Source organism: Leuciscus leuciscus (assembly GCF_965113295.1).
Source record: "Leuciscus leuciscus genome assembly, chromosome: 17".
Taxonomy (NCBI): domain Eukaryota; kingdom Metazoa; phylum Chordata; class Actinopteri; order Cypriniformes; family Leuciscidae; genus Leuciscus; species Leuciscus leuciscus.
In genome coordinates, this window is record NC_138741.1 from 7839627 (window position 1) to 7856313 (window position 16687).

General features: G+C 37.1%; 1 protein-coding gene across 2 annotated transcripts; it reads right to left on the reverse strand.

The window, feature by feature from the left end:
• Positions 1-4761: 4761 nt before the first annotated feature.
• On the reverse strand, positions 4762-14515 carry susd4 (sushi domain containing 4). 2 transcript variants are annotated; one of them, XM_082143302.1, is made up of 9 exons: positions 13678-14515; positions 13095-13259; positions 10494-10697; positions 10202-10375; positions 9911-10099; positions 8609-8800; positions 5728-5872; positions 5258-5643; positions 4762-5179 (listed from the first exon to the last, which is right to left on the reverse strand). In XM_082143302.1, exons 2-9 carry the CDS (start codon positions 13222-13224, stop codon positions 5142-5144), a joined length of 1458 nt encoding a protein of 485 aa, XP_081999428.1. In that variant the 5' UTR covers positions 13225-13259; positions 13678-14515; the 3' UTR covers positions 4762-5141. The 2 variants fall into 2 exon arrangements, with proteins under 2 accessions (XP_081999428.1, XP_081999427.1); XM_082143301.1 differs by having other exon boundaries at positions 13663-14515.
• Positions 14516-16687: the final 2172 nt, after the last annotated feature.

Below are 16687 nucleotides of genomic sequence, written 5' to 3' on the forward strand. Positions count from 1 at the left end.
TGTTTGATATGCTGCACACAAAGTCTAATAAATCTTTATTCCATCTGCTTTTATGGAGTTTAAAAGTGATTAACTAGATCAGAAATAGATGTTCAGAAATAATACCCACGTAAGTAGCAATTTAATAATTTTTTGTTGAAAACTGCACACCCAAAAATGAAAATTCTGTCATTAATTACTCAGCCTCATGTCGTTCCAAACCCGTAAGACTTTTGTTCATCTTTGGAACACAAATACAAATAATTTTGATGAAATCTGAGCGATTTCTGTCCCTCCAATGACAGCTACGGAACTACCACCTTGACGCTTAAAAGATAAAGAGATCGTAAAACTAATCCACATGAATTTAGCGGTTTACTGTAAGTTTTCAGAAGAGACTCGATCACTTTATATTATGAACAGATTGAATTTAGGCTTTTATTTACATTATAAACATTGAACAGTGAACATAAACAGAAGCTCAACCGAACCTGCTTTACGTGCGAGAACAATCCCTATTGGTTCTCGCAGAAGCTCAAACGTGCTGCGTAACACGAGAATGAACCTCATTGGTTCTCGCAGGTCAAGCAAACATGCTTGAGCTTCCGTTTACCACAACTGATGTGTTTATCACAAGTTGATGAATGTTTATATGTGAATAAGGCCTAAATTCAGTCTTTTCATCATATAAAGTGTGTCTCTTCAGAAAATTTTGGTCTAAACCACTCGATTCATATGGATTAGTTTTATGATACTTTTATGAACTTTTTGAAGCGTCAAAATGGTGGCTGCTTAGCTGTCAATGGAGGGTCAGAAAGCTCTCATTTTTGTTCCGAAGATGAACGAGAGTTTACAGGTTTGGAACGACATAAGGGTGAGTAATTAATGAAAGAATTTTCATTTTTGGGTGAACTATCACTTTAGGACATGTATCCTTAAATAGAGCCTTTGGCATAAAGGGTTGTTTAAAATTGAGTCAAGAACCCTAGGGTTCTATCTTACGGTGACGCATTGCTGCCACATGTTATTTTTTCCACTCAGTTATGTCGTAATAACGAGATCTTATGTCGTTAAAACGACATCTTTTTCTCGTAATAACGAGATGCTATGTCGTTACAACGACATATTTTCTTGGCCTTATAAGGACATGTGTAGTCATGTACAAAATATGCCTTTATCCACATAAAATTGATAGCCAATCATGTCTTTATCATACATCTACGTTAAAAAAGCTGAAGAAATAGCAGCCCCCAACGGACATTCGTGTTAAAAGATCAAATTCTGTACACACCTAATTAATAGCAGATGAGCCCAGAATACGAACATTGCGTTTAATTGCACATTAGGCTAAGCGTTTTCCTCCCATAGAAAACCCTTATAATAAAGAAAAAGCTTAATGGCTTAATAGGCTAACCTACTTCAGTGATAAAGATCAAATGCTGTACACACCTTATTAATAAACCATACCATCCTACAGAAAAGTAGATGAGCCCAGAATATGAACGGAATGCATTTAATTACACGTGAAGCGTTTTCCCCCCATAGAAACCCTTTATTATAAAGAAAATAAAGGTGTCTCTTAACGTGTCTTTCTATGGGAGGATGGCATTGCGGTAAAATCCTTTAAATGGTATTCAATGCAAAACAAAAATTAAAAATATAAGTAGCCAATAAAATAAACAAATTATTGTGGCATTAATTAGCCCACAAACAATATTTATTTTAAAGCTTAAACAAATTTATTTAAAGAAAAACACCAGCATTGGGCGTTTATCTGTGTTTCAGCCGCCCTTTTTAAACTGGCGCAATAAATTGCAACAGAATTTGATTTGTTAAACATTGTGTGGAGTGTGGAGCTCGCACTGACATGGAGGCGCCGGTGCCATCACTCGCATTTTCCTATCAACAGTGGAAACAACTTAAAATACTCCATCATTTCTGGTCATACAGAAAATAATAATACATCAGTCGCAACTACTTTTATTTGTGTAAACTCACAACAAATCAAGAAAACGTTGTGCTTTCGTAAAATAAAATAAAACGAACAGGGCGCGCTTTCATGATCTTCGTGAATTGGAGCGCGTCTCAAAAATGAACTGAAAAACAGTGTATAGACAAGCCTCACAGACATGAGAAATATAGCTATCTATATCAATCTTATAAAAAAAGCCTTTAGTCCAGGCCAAAAAAAATCCAATCGAAAGCAAATACGTATGGTACCATCTGATTATGTAGGCTAATCCTGTCCTATGAAAGGCGCATCTAGGCTAAATAACAGCAGAGATGTATGGACATATGTTTGCAGGCAGCCTACACTGATTTAGAAAAGACTAGTTCATTAATAAACAATTAAAATGCTTCATTATTTTTTTTCAGACACATTTATTATCATTAGCCTACTTTTGCCGGTGCTTTGCGGCAAGTTTTATGCATGCGCTATAGCCTATTGGTTTTAGTAATTAGCTATTAGCTAATAAATATTAGAATCTCAGTTTGTCAGAGATATGGGGAGAACAGAAACCGACGGAAAAAAAACAGCTGTCGGAATTCGTTCCCCCACTCCCATTATGAGAGGTGTTGATGTAATGGCTTAAAAAATGCTGATTTTATTTTTGTGTGTGGATGGAGCTTAACTTGCATTAGTTTAAAGAATATATTTTTTTGCCTTTTATTATGATAGGACAGTATAGTATCAAGAAATTTTGACGAACCGGGTCAAAATAAACTGTAAAGCAATGAATGTCAATGGAGAGTGTACTGACCACTAGGCTATTGATTTTTGCAATTACATGCAATGTGATAAATATTAGAACCTCATTGTGTAAGAAACAGGGGGAACAGAATCCGACGGCAAATAGTTCAGCTGTCGAAATCCGTTCCCCCACCCCAATGATGAGAAATGTTGATGTATCGGCTTAAAATATGCTTATTCTATTCTGTGTGTGGATGGAGCTTAAACAGCATCAATTTGATAAATATTAGATCCTCAGTGTGTCAGAAATATGGGGGAAACAGAATCCGACGGCAAAAAAACAGCTGTCGGAATCCGTTCCCCCACTCCCATTATGAGAGGTGTTGATGTAATGGCTTAAAAAATGCTGATTTTATTTTTGTGTGTGGATGGAGCTTAACTTGCATCAGTTTAAAGAATATATTTTTTTGCCTTTTATTATGATAGGACAGTAAAGTATCAAGAAATTTTGACGAACCGGGACTTGAACTCGGGTCCTAATAAGCTGAAAAGCAATGAATGTCAGTGCAGAGTACACTAGGCTATTGGGTTTTGTAATTACATGCAATGTAATAAATATTAGAACCTCATTGTGTAAGAAACATAGGGGGAACAGAATCCGACGGCAAATAGTTCAGCTGTCGAAGTCCGTTCCCCCACCCCAATGATGAGAGATGTTGATGTATCGGCTTAAAATATGCTTATTCTATTCTGTGTGTGGATGGAGCTTAACTTGCATCAGTTTAAATAATATCTTTTTTTGCCTTTTATTATGATAAGACAGTATAGTATCAAGAAAGTTTGACGAACCGGGACTTGAACTCGGGTCGCAATAAGCTGAAAAGCAATGAATGTTGGTGACCAATGAATGGTCACCAACACCCTGATGAAGGCCAGTGGGCCGATACGCGTTGGTGTTTTTATCTTCAATGTTTTAGCCCTCTACTAATTAATAAAGGCTTTTTAACTTTTTCGTAACCTACTGAGTGCCTGGACTTGGATTTTTTCCAAATTTTTTTTGAGCCTACATTTAATATTTGACATTATTTAATTAGTAATTAGTATCCAGCTCTTTACATTAAATTAGTTGAGTTAGCATAATTAGTTAATGAACTAATAAATAAAGTTTAAATTAAGATACTAACCATATATTTCTATATAGCATTGCTTATTCCACCACACAACGGACTGTTTATAAGGTGACAATCTGTTATACATGTGAAGATTGTAGGCTGTATCTTGAAGATTTTTGTATTGTATTGTATCTTCTGTTATAAAGACGAAGATTTACATTTCGTTAATTAAACAAAATAAGAACACAATGTTGTTAAAAATAAACAACTTAGGCTGTTAGATGTATTTTGACTACTTTTTGTTTAATTATATCTCTAGGTAATGAAGATATAGCCTATTAACAAAAATAAATCTTATATATTATATAAAAAAAACTTATAAAGGCCTATATAAAATATATTTTTAAAAAAGGGCCTCATTGATTAATTTTGCCTGATTGGGGGCTGCTACTATTTGCTTAACTTTTTTGAACGTAGAAGTGTGATAAAGGCGTGATAGGCTATCAATTTTATGTGGATAAAGGCATATTTTGTACATGACTACACATGTCCTTATAAGGCCAAGAAAATATGTCGTTTTAACAACATAACATCTCGTTATTACGAGAAAAAGATGCCGTTTTAACGACATAAGATCTCGTTATTACGAGAAAATATATCGTTTTAACGACATAAGATCTCGTTATTATGAGAAAATCTATAGTTTTAAAGACATAAGATCTCGTTATTACAACATAATTGAGGGGAAAAAATAATATGTATGTGGCAGCAATGCGTCACCGTACTATCTAAAACCCCATTAAACGTTTTTTTTTGTTTTTTTTGCATGAACAATATATTTACTTTAGTCCAAATTTACACTTTGTTGTCAGCTTGTCATAATGTTTGCAGTGCACCTGCCTTTAACTTGTACATACTTTCATCCACAATTAACCTGGATAAGTGCACACTGAAATTTAATAACAATAAACTTAGATGTAAAGTTAACTTGTCATTTATTTAAGAAATATTCATCATTGTTACAGTCCATACCATTTGATAGCTGTCCAGAATGCAGCACATTGTGAAAGTCAGAAGAAAAATAATTTAGAATACTTGAATTGTATATATTGTGTTGTGGGAAAGTTAAATTAACATAATATGCAATGATCTAATGCATAGTTCCTTCATGAGAAAAAATTGGGTGTTTATTTCATTTGTATTTATTTTTTTATTGCCTATCCTTCCCTGGTGTGATTAAATATCATCCTTATGAGCAGCAATTTGGCCTGTGCAATATTGTTCAACAAAATCAGAAATAAATGCTGAAATAATTATCAGTGGAGTGAAACAATCTCATTTTCAGTTAAAAGTAACAATCAACAGTCCTCTTCACCATCCTCCACGAGAGGAATTTCTGCAAAATACAAAGCAAAACATTGGTCATTGATATGATAGAACAGTGTGTTATACCACTAGGTGGCAGCAGCCTTACCGTCTGCAATGTCTATGCTAGGGCTTGTGGAAGCGGTTTCTTCCATTGAGGTGATGGCATTGGTTTTCTCAGACATGTTATTTAGTCCACCAGCGTGCGAGAGAGATGGCTGTATGCCTTGAAAACATTCTGATGTGTCCGAGATGCTATCGCAGGTCTCAGCCTCGCCAGTGTCCAACGGCACACTATTTTGACTCCCTGTATGCCCGGGATATGAAGGTGGGTTTTGCTCTTCTGAATGCTGTGAGCTCCCCAGACCAGCAGGGGGCAGATCGTTTGGAGGCTGACAATAATTACCACTAACAGCCTCTTCATAAGAGGGAAGTGGCACAGCAACACCATCTACAACCAAGATGTTAGGATCCCGGCTTTCATCTTGCTCTTCACTGAAAAAAAAAAGAAGAAGAAGAAACTTTTTATAAGTAATCAAAAAAGATCAAACGACACTGTGATTATTATGTTGGCTGTACCTTGGCCTTTGCTGGGATTTGCATTTGAAGTGGAACATCTTGGCTGTGATCACCAAGAGCAGGGCTAGCAGCACACTTGTGGCCGTACAAGCCACTACTTTCCATGTGGTTAGTAGAGAGTCTTGAAAACCAGGCCAGGATGTCTCTATGGAGGGGAAAAAACCAAAGTACAAAGTACATCCAAGTTTAAAGGGATAGTTCGCCCTAAAATGAAAGTTAAGTCCTAAATTACTCACCCTGGTGTTGTTCTAATATGCCCTTCTTTCTTTTATGGACCACAAAAGGAGAATAAAAAATATAATAGCAGTGAATAGTGACCAGCATCAAGCTTTTTAAAAAAGACTCAAAGGTATCACAGAATGATCCTGTGCGATACATGTCATATATTCCAAGTGTTCTGGGGGCATACGATATGAAATTTAATGTATTATTTATTGGAAAAATACCAATCACTGGAAGCAGTATTAGCCGATACCGATCACCGAAATAAATAATACTATATGATAAATAGAAGGCTTTAAATAGTAAAGCCTTTAAAGCTTTTAAACTGGGGTTATTTAGCTATTCTTAACAACAATGTATTTTAAGTATAAAAAAATAAGAGATGAGAAAGTATCATGAATTGACAACTCTATTTATTGGCAACATATTCCATCCCCTAACTTGAAGGCGATTAGGAACAACTTATAATAAAACATAATAATAATAATAAAATAAAAAACAGAACAGTCTTTATCAACAGAAAGTAATCAAATGTAAAACCACGGCAAAGTCTTCACTGTATTAAATATAGATTAATCCTACTAAATTACTAAAGAGCAGTGAGTGATTTTCTCTTGTCTTTTCTTGTTTGATCAACATTAAGGACAGACGGCAGAAGGAATATTAGGCTACTGTCACTTTAAGACCTAATGCACGGATCCAACATTCTGTTCCATATGTGACTTATTTCCCAACTTTTTATGTTCACTAAAAGGAACACTCCACCGTTTTTTCATATTAAACTATGTTATTCCCTTAACTAAGACGAGTTGATACATACCTCTCTCGTCTCAGTGCGTGCACTTAATCGCTCTGGCGCGCGGCGACACTTTGATAGCACTTAGCTTAGCCCAGTTCATTCATTAGGGACCAAACAGAGATGAAGTTAGAAGCGACCAAACACCTCCACGTTTTCCCTATTTAAATAGTTACACGAGTAGTTACACGACCAAGTATGGTGACACAAAATAAAACGTGGCGCTTTTCTAAGCGGGTAAAAAATGTATGGCGGAATAGCACTTGGGAGCACTTCGACTCTGCGTAGTAAAAAGTCACGTTGGTTCTAATGACAGAAGTGAGAGCGAGAGGGGGAGAGGATTTTTCAGGCGTGACTTTTTACTACGCCAAGTCGAAGTGCTCCCAAGTGCTAACATAGCATTAACATAGTTTAATTTGAAAAAACGGTGGAGTGTTCCTTTAAGACAAAACCGACTGTGTTTAAGCAAACACTCACCAAGCCAGGCATTTTGACATTTCTGTTTTTAACCATTTAGGCGCGAACCCGAAGTCCAAAGTTCACTTTGCTTTTCCATGTTGTCTAAATACTGTTTTAATGACCGTTTTTATTATCAAGCACGTCCTGCAGTTTAGTGACAGTTTAGTAACGGCATTTTACAACAATCACTGATCTAGTTGATTTAGAAGTTCAGTTTTAGCTTTTAAGGAATTAAAGCTCTTTAAAGGAAAGAAATGCACTAAGTCTTAAGCCTAGTCTAAAATGCACGTTTGCGCTGTTTGTTTAAATTTAAAAATGTCATTTTTAATATATGTGCCATTGTTTTGTCTCAAGATGCACACTGGTAATGTTTTTTTTCTGAGGCATGTTTATAAAAGTGACTTAAATGTTCTAATTGAACTAATTGTCTGTGAAACCAGGCCCTTGTTTCTTGCTCTCATTGCTGTATGTTGCTTTCATTGCAATCTCTCTGCTCTCCGCAAAATGTTGCAACTTTATTGTTCTTTTCAGACACTTGGTAGAACTGGCAGACCGGTTTTAGGTGCGTATAGAAAAATTGTCTCATGAGTTTTGCATCATCGGCTCTTCTGATCGGCCTTTACAGAAACCACCGATCAAACTGAAACTATATAAAGCTATTATCGGCTGATAGCAATCAGCACCCTTAAAAATTCTCCTTTTGTGGTCCATAAATTAAAGAAGGGCATACAAATATTGTGTTTAGGATATGAGAGAAAATTTAACATAAACTTAAAGGAATCAGATAAACAGAGGAGAATTAATTTATATAGATATATCTTACTGACACCAAACTTTTTAACGGTATTATATATATATCCTGAACAAAGCTGCATTTATTTAATAAAAAATACAGTAAAAACAGTCATTTTGTTCAATATAATTACAATTCAAAATAATTGTTTTCCAACTGTTGATGGCAAAGCTGAATTTTCAGCATCATTACTCCAGTCTTCAGTGTCACATGACCCTTCAGGAATCATTCTAATATGCTGATTTGGTGTTCAAGAAACATTTCTTATTATTAGTGTTGAAAATGGCTGTGCTGCTTAATATTTTTGTTGAGACCGTAATGTTAAAGAGAACAGAATTTACTCTAAATATAACTTTTTGTAACAGTTTAAAAAAAAGATTGACCAATTTAATTCAAGTCCATTTGTTTCAAAACACATTATAACTACATAATTAACTCATACACATATCAGTTTTATAAATTTCATAAAACTTATTCAACATGAAAGAGAAATGTACCTAATTATTTCTCATTGCACATTCTTTGTGCTAATGTGCAAGCTTGATTAGACTAGGTTGTTCCAAATAAAAATGCTTGTAATCTTTTATCGAAACTGATGCAGACTGATTTACCATCTTTCTTGCAGTAGAACTGCAACTCTGGGAACCATTGCCCGTACTGGCAGGTGATGTACTTGTAGTCATTCGCTAGAGAGTAGCCAGGATAACAGTAGTATTCTACGACCGTCCCATGAATGTAGCGGTCACATGGTTGTGGGTGGCACATGTAATCTCCATGTTCTATCATCGAGGGTAAGGAACATGCTGCAAAAACATCAGAGAAAAAGACATCTGAAACAGAGAACTCATTTCCTCTTCCTGAGTCCCACACCACATGTTAATATGCGTCCCTGTATTTGTTTACAAACACTTCAAAATAACACTATTACGTAGCTTTCTGTTTACATTACTGCAGATTTTCTTTTCATTTTAATTTGCTTTCAAAAGTTTACATATAGATCTTGAGATTTTACTTGTCTTTCATTAACAGAGAAAACTAAAGACCTGGGTATTCTTTATTTCCCTCATTCCGCTCTGTCTTGCGCACAGTTGAGAGCTCGAGCCTTTCTAAGTATACTCCCTTGGCCATAAGCGTGGAAAGACACGTTTGGCTCGTGCTCTCTATCTAGTGAACTTTGTTTTCAAGCGCTCAATTCACTTGCATATGCGCTGACACAAAAATTGTGCTGCACGTGGACGTCCGTGGACCCTCCTGATGATGTGAAGGGAAGAAAATTATGTCACATGGACAGTATGCAGACCGACACGGAACGCGAACGGCCCAAGTAGAATTTGTGGTTAAGACTATATACTGTAAACCATTAGCTAAGGGTACGTTTACAAGACAATAATGTACTAAAAACTGAAAAACTTTCCTTTTTGCTTCCAGACGACAACGTTGTCAAAACGAGCCCCGTTCATAAGGATTCGCAAAAACGACTAAAAACGCTGTATTAGTCATGCCAGGCCAGTAGTTGGCGATGTCACTTCGCGCCTATAGACCGAACACGTAACACGCATGTGCATGACGTCACCGTTTTCACAAATTCACGTTTTTGTAGTTTACACATAGACAATAACCGTATCGTTTTCATCAACTTGCACTCTGAAACCCGTTTTCAAACATCTGCATCTTCAGGCCCAAAACGCAGTTGTTGTGTAAAGAACGGCCAAAACGCATAAAACGCTTTAAGTTGAAAACGGTGACATATAAACGTTTTTAAGTTTTCAAGGGTACTAAAAATGCAATTTTAGTGCAATCATAAAATAATTCTGAAAAAAAGATAATAATAATAATAAAAAACATTTTTATTCTGAACATAGCTTGTGGATCTTGATTCTCTCAAAACTGAGAAATGACTTAATGATATTTACCCTCAACATCAAGGCACCGGGGTGGCGTGTCCGACCAGATGAGGTTATACATGCATTCCAAAAGTTCAGGACCCTCCAACTTGTAACCAGGAAAACACTGGTAGCGGACTACAGTTCCAACAGGCACAGAGAACTCTGTTTCCGAGATGTTCATGTAACTGTGTGGAGGTATCAGCGGCCGTAGACAGCCTGTGGAGACAGAGGAGCGCATCAAACCCACATATTAAGTGGAGGACATCATATCACATGAACATTTTTAAAATATAGTCAGATTTGTTGACTTGCATCAACCTTGACAAGTTGGCTGATTATCCCATGTCCCATCGGCTTGACACACTGATTCCATAGTTTCCGTGTCAGGATACCGGATCTGAAATCCCTCATGACAGCTAATAATGAGGCTGTCGCCAGGCCTGTACGTCTTATTTGTGACATGGGCATCCTCGATGAATGGAGGAAGACACTCTTTGAAAGATAGATTATCCAAATAAATAAACGCTGCTATATTTCCATACAATTACAGATGAAACAGTAAAAATGATTGAGTTACAGAACAGAACTATTTAAGATTGAGTAACCACACCTTCTGAAAGGCACACTGGTTTAAGACTTGGTTTCCAGCCTACTGATCCATTGTGGAAGCGCGTGCAGATAATCTTGGCCGGACCCTTTAAGCTATAACCATCCACACAAGAGAACCTCGCCACCGAGTTTTCGAAGAACACACCGGTGTTTGGAGTTCTGATTCCGTGCTCAGGAACACCGGGATCATTGCAGAACTGCCCCACTAAAAGTGCACCGGGAAGAACCAAAATCATACATTTAAAGCAAAGAAGACATCTTATGATTGTGCAGATGTATATGTATATCAATGTATATGTATATGATTATAATCAAGGTATTAATCAATTTTTTTCCTTCTAAATATCAAATGAGTTGAATGACTTCTCTGGAGATTTTACTTTTGTTATAGAAGTAACCAGTATGATCACTGAAATGTTCTTTTCATGTATTCTTTGATGTCTGTATTTGATATCTGAATGCAGTAACAGTGCTTGCTTATTTATCCCGGCTTCCAGAAATGAAATAGGGACATGTTTTGTGTTTGAGAAAGGTCTTCAACGTGTTAAAACATATAAGGGTCATTGAAGCCAATAGTTTAAGGGACCATTTCTTTGTTAAAGCCTTACTTTCCAGTTAGACTAAAGTGTAGCTCTCCTTGAGAGAAAGAACGCATTATCTTGATGTTTTGAGAGGACTCTCCTGTTTATAGTTAGAGCCAAGCCAAATCCAACCTTGGAAAAGCTGTGTGTCGGTGTGTGTGTTAGTCTTCTTGGTTACAGGTTAGGGAAACCACTGGCATTACTGGAGATTGACTGAGTTGTTGTTCTGGACATGCTGGCGCCCAGCAACCCAAATATGCGACAAGGAAGGTCACGACGTGCCTAACTTCAGGGTCCGAGTGTCAGCTGCATAATCGATGGAGATATGCTTCCGTCTATCTGTATATGTGTGGAAAATTACTGTTTATCTATTTCTTAGCCAATCAGAAACTGCAACCTGTAAGTAATGACGTAGCTTAGACCTTGGTGTAGGGTATAACTGCTGTGATCTTTGTAACGGTAAGCGGGGCGGCCTACGAACTCCTGTGTGAGTCTTGAAGCTGACTTCTGCTGATGAAACTGCAAAATATCTTCAGTATAACTTTTCTTCAATTTTTTATAATTCTGACTCCAGGTCTTCTTTCAAACATCTGGTCCTTGGGTCCTAAACTGTTAACCCCTTACAAGATATCAGTGTTGGATCCTAATGTCTGTAATTTGATCGTTTTTTTGTTCCATACCTTCCAAGCTTTAATATACTCTTGTTTATATCTGCTACATATGAAAGTATTTCATAAAAAAATAAAATAAAAAAAAATGCTGGAAAAATAAATAAAAACACTGACTGGTCTAAGGTACATGGAAGCTTGTTTCCGCCACAGAATAAAAAATAAAAAGGGTAATTGCGACTTTTTATCTCACAATTCAGACTTTTTTTCCCCTCAGAATTGCGAGTTTAATCACGCAATTCTTACTATATAACTTGCAATTCTGACTTTTTTTTTTCTTGCAATTGCGTGCATTATATCTCACAATTCTGACTATCTTGCAATTCTGACAACTTTTCTCAGAACTGTGAGATAAAAACTCGCAATTTTGAGTTTTAAGTCTAATTCTGAGGGGGGAACACTGACTTTCTCAGAATTGTGTCACTCAATTCTGACTATATCTGGCAATTCTGATTTTATTTCTCGCAATTTCAAGTTTATATCTCGCAATTCTGACTTTATAACTCAATTGTGAGGGGAGGGAGGGAGGGAGGGAAGCAACTGCTACCTGAGTTCGATTCCCAGCTTGAGGTCCTGTTCCTCTATCTCTCTTACCCCATGCTTTCCTGTCAAAATCTCTACTGTCCTATCCAATAAAGGCACAAAAAGGCCAAAAACATAACTCAAAAAAGTTGTAATTATCTTTTAAGTTGTTTTATTCCGTGGCGGAAACTCTTCCATACATGTATGAAAAACTGACAAAGTCTGGCGAGTCATGGTGATTCAGCTTATTCAGATGATCCCAGTTTCTGTTTCAGTTGAATATGATCACAATTAAACCATAAACAACAAGATAGAAATTTGCTATCTCTTTCCGCAATCTATCTTTTCTTAAAATTGATATTTTCCTTTATATTTTAAGTATGGTCTTACAACAACTTCTATCACCTCAGGAGGGTGTTGAGCGCATGATAGCATTTTGTCACCCGTATTTTTGTTGGGTGAAACTGTTAGTGTTACAACTCAGCCCGTGTTACAACAGTCTCTCCAGCATCACACTATCAACATATCATTTCCTTTTACATGAGAAAACACTTTTCTGCTGAGATGTTTGTTTTACTCAATGGTTCTGGAATTTTATGAGTGTGTTTTTGCTTGTTTTGAATTTGTTTGCTTCGTCATGACCAAAGGTTATTCAATATACAACAGACAGCTGGAAAGCATCGTCATGGCATTAAGTGAACAGAACAGAACGGGCCGGGGGGCTATCGACAATTTCAGAGTGTCCCGTTACACAAGGGAGGTCCTGCATCCTCATCATATTCCCAAATCCTTATCACTTATATAATCGCAGCATTTAAGCAGTTCTCTTACCTACTGTGTTAACCGGGAAGGCGGTGACCAGAAGAGGAAGCAGGAGGAGGATGATCGAGAGAATAATCTGGCCGTAGACAGGATGTCCAAACGCAGATTTCTTGCCTTCTTTAACACCATGATGAAACATCTTTCATTGAATGAAATTCATCGGGTCACAAGGCTCTGAAATTATGATGACAACGACAAAAACTAGGTAAAACGTGAAAATATTAGGATTGCATCATGGATTTTCAATCCTGCAGAATCTCCTCGCCGACGCGCAGAACATGATGACCAGTAAATCCCCATATCATTTTGTAAATACCAAAATAGTCTTTTCGGGAACGCGTGTAGGGCATATCCGGCACGCATTATTATGCATTATTCTATTGTCTTCAGCGGATCAGAGGAAGGCTCGCGCAACATATCGATGCTGTTTAAATGTACGATGGTCGAAATGATGATGAAAAATACGTCATGAGCGTCACTAGTCTACCTTACCCGGTTGAAAGCCAAGGTCTAATGATGACGCTACTGCTGTTTTTAAAAAAGTGATCGTGTTTTCAGATTTGTTTCTGTCACCTACCCACTGATGTCGTACATTGAAAATGAGTTTCGTCGGAGTTTCTCTCTCCCTCGAGCTGATCAAGCTGATTATATTCAATGGAATAACGAGGTTACTTCTGCTTTTGTAGGCTAGATCATTTCTACACTGGAAAGTTGTCCAGCCTCTCGTGGTGTAATAGGCCATCTCGTGATGGGTAGATGAATTATTATACAGGTCAAAGTACCTGTGTGGAGAAACATAAAATGAGCAATAGGGAAACAACGTTTTTAAATAAACTAGTTGGCCTAAATGCTAAAAGAAAGAGCAAGAATACATTTGAAAGGATGAGCATGTGATATGATCTGAGGTTTAAAAAAGACATGACGTTTTGGTGATACACAATTTTGATTTACACAAGTAAATAGGCCATTCCTTTTAACATATATTAACAGCAGGCAATGCATTTTGTTCATTTCAGAATGGAACTTTGACAAATATGAAAACTGTCATTATGTATTAGCAAATTACAGAATATCAGATATAAAAAGCATTCAGAAATGGTTTTATCTTATGCATTCAAGGTAAAACTGTAAATATCAGTAAAATTCAAGCTGGTAATGTAGGCTACTAACAAATTAAGTGAACAAAGCTTGACCACTGAATGACTCAGTTGAAAGTAGGCTGAAGGAATTCATTTTATTCACTATAGAAATCATCTAGTCAGATATCATAAAGATCAAAGGGCTAAAAGAGGGCTGCATTTATTTATGTTTGTTTGGCAAATTACATCTTATCAAAGTGCATATACAACAAGAATATACTTATAGAGGCATTATCATTTTAAACATCAAAAGCAACTTTTGAAAATGACAATAACAGAACCACCCCCCCCCCCCCCGAAAAATATGTATTTCCCAACTTCCTGCACAGAATTTTTTTTGTCAAGTCAAGTGACCTTTATTTATGTAATGCTTTACGCATATTGTTTCAAAGAATCTTTACAGTAATAACAGGAAATTGATTCAATGATGCAAACAGAATTAATTTCGGCTCTAAAAGAAAATAGTGTCATTGTTCAGCTGAAGTCAGTTCGGTGTTGATTCAGTTCCATTGTAAATATTATCATCAATTATTAAATCAGTTAATCTATAAAGCAGTTCTGCAGAAAAACAGTGATGTCATCACCAGCTCAGTTCAGTTCTCATCCAATAGTGTCAGCGCAGTCAGATCAATAATATTGTTGAATATTAAGTATCCCCAACTAAGCAAGCCAGAGGTGACAGTAGCGAGGAACCCAAACTCCATCAGGTGACAGAATGGAGAGAAAAACCTTGGGAGAAACCAGGCTCAGTCGGGGGCCAGTTCTCCTCTGGCAACGAACGAACACGGTGTGATCATGATTCAGGCTGCATCACAAGTTAGAAATCAGATAGTGGATCACTAGCATTCAAATATTTAATCCAGTTCCTTTAGCTTGAAGATCGGATTCATCACACCCCTATGGAGACGAAGCAGCATCAGAGTGTCATGTGCAGGCCTACATATATTTTCACATGATCTTTATGGCATTCTAAGACTGCTGAGTTAATCATTTTTTATGGGTAATTTTGCTATGAGAATCTTTTAAAGCATCACTGCCAGAAAAACATAATTTTTCAAGAACAATTTTAAAGCTTCAATGCATTTTGAAATAATATATTTTTAACAACTTTTCTATTTTAGGACATAAGAGTTCACTTCATTAAAAATGTCAATCCTTCAGAGAATGTGTCACAAAGAAGATTACTTGATGTATACACAAAGAGACATTACTATCAACTTTGAAAAAAAGAAAAAAAAGATATAATTCACTTGGATACACTTCCTTGAAACTCGTCATCATCTGGAGGATTGCATTCCTGTACAGTTGCTTTACGTCCGCGCAAATAACGCACAAGTACTAATAGAGCAAAAGCAGCTACTACTAGGAATATGATCAGCCCAACATATTCTCCTGGGTTCGACATGCTCCCCCGTGCTATATAATTAGGGAACGGTGTTGTGAATACTTGACCATTAAATATATCAAGATCGAGAACGCAATCACTTCCATGGACGAGGATAAAGGGCTGATAGCAATCACATCTATAACTTCCTATCGTATTTATACACATGTGAGCGCAGTCATTATTTGATTCACATTCATCTATATCTTCGCAGGTTTGTTCGCTTCTAACAAAGCCCTTCGGACACCAACACGCCATCCCGCTTCTCAGACATATCGCTTCACAAACTGTTGTTGTGCAATAAAAGTCACAGCGGGTTGGATCCCGTGAATTAGGACGGTGTCGCTCCATACACGAACACCTGTATCCGGTTCTCATAGGAATACATTTATGTTCACAGGGTGCATACATACATTGCGCATCATCCAGGATGACCACACTTCCTTTGCAGAGATCCCCCTGAGGGTCCTCACACAGAAATCCATCCAGCTTTTCTGCGCATGGTTTCACAGTCAATCTTCTGTCGCTGGAGACAGACACGCAGAGAGGAACGCACGCCGTTTCTGCGCTCTCCAAGTTCGTCAACTCCGTGGTCATTTCTCTTTCGCGTAATGCACTCGTATTACACTTATCCTTTGGAAAATGTTGTCCTATCCAAAAGTGTCCGATCATGTTATCAAGAAGAAAGCCGAAAACTTTATCAGATGCATTCGGCTGGATAGACAATTGACCGCCCCGTTCTCTGCAATTCTCTTGAGCCGTTTGAAAGTCCGCTGGTATTTGGTAGATGTTTGCACAATGTTTTAGATTACTTGAGCAAGCACAACTACGCTCCAATCCAGCACAAGACGAAATTAACACGATGAAAATCAAAATAGTTTGTCCATAAGAATCCATCCTATCTTGATTTCAAGAGGAACGGCAACTTGAGCTGCATGAGGATAGTCTGTATGGCTTTAAAAGCATTGAATATTCCCAACTTTAGAAAACCCATTAGCAGAGATAGGCCTAAACATAGGAAGGAAACCCCGCCTGAGGAAGCCAAGAAATACACCAAAAGGACGCTGACGAACACTGTC

Bases quoted from the DNA above. Each gene is read 5' to 3' on its own strand.
- susd4 (XM_082143302.1), bottom strand. From the start codon at position 13,224: ATGTTTCATCATGGTGTTAAAGAAGGCAAGAAATCTGCGTTTGGACAT. The intron at 10,376-10,493 runs GTGTGGTTACTC...TATCTTTCAAAG, and splicing joins ACCAGTGTGCCTTTCAGAAG to AGTGTCTTCCTCCATTCATC. The intron at 5,644-5,727 runs GTACAGCCAACA...TTTTTTTTTCAG, and splicing joins AAATCCCAGCAAAGGCCAAG to TGAAGAGCAAGATGAAAGCC.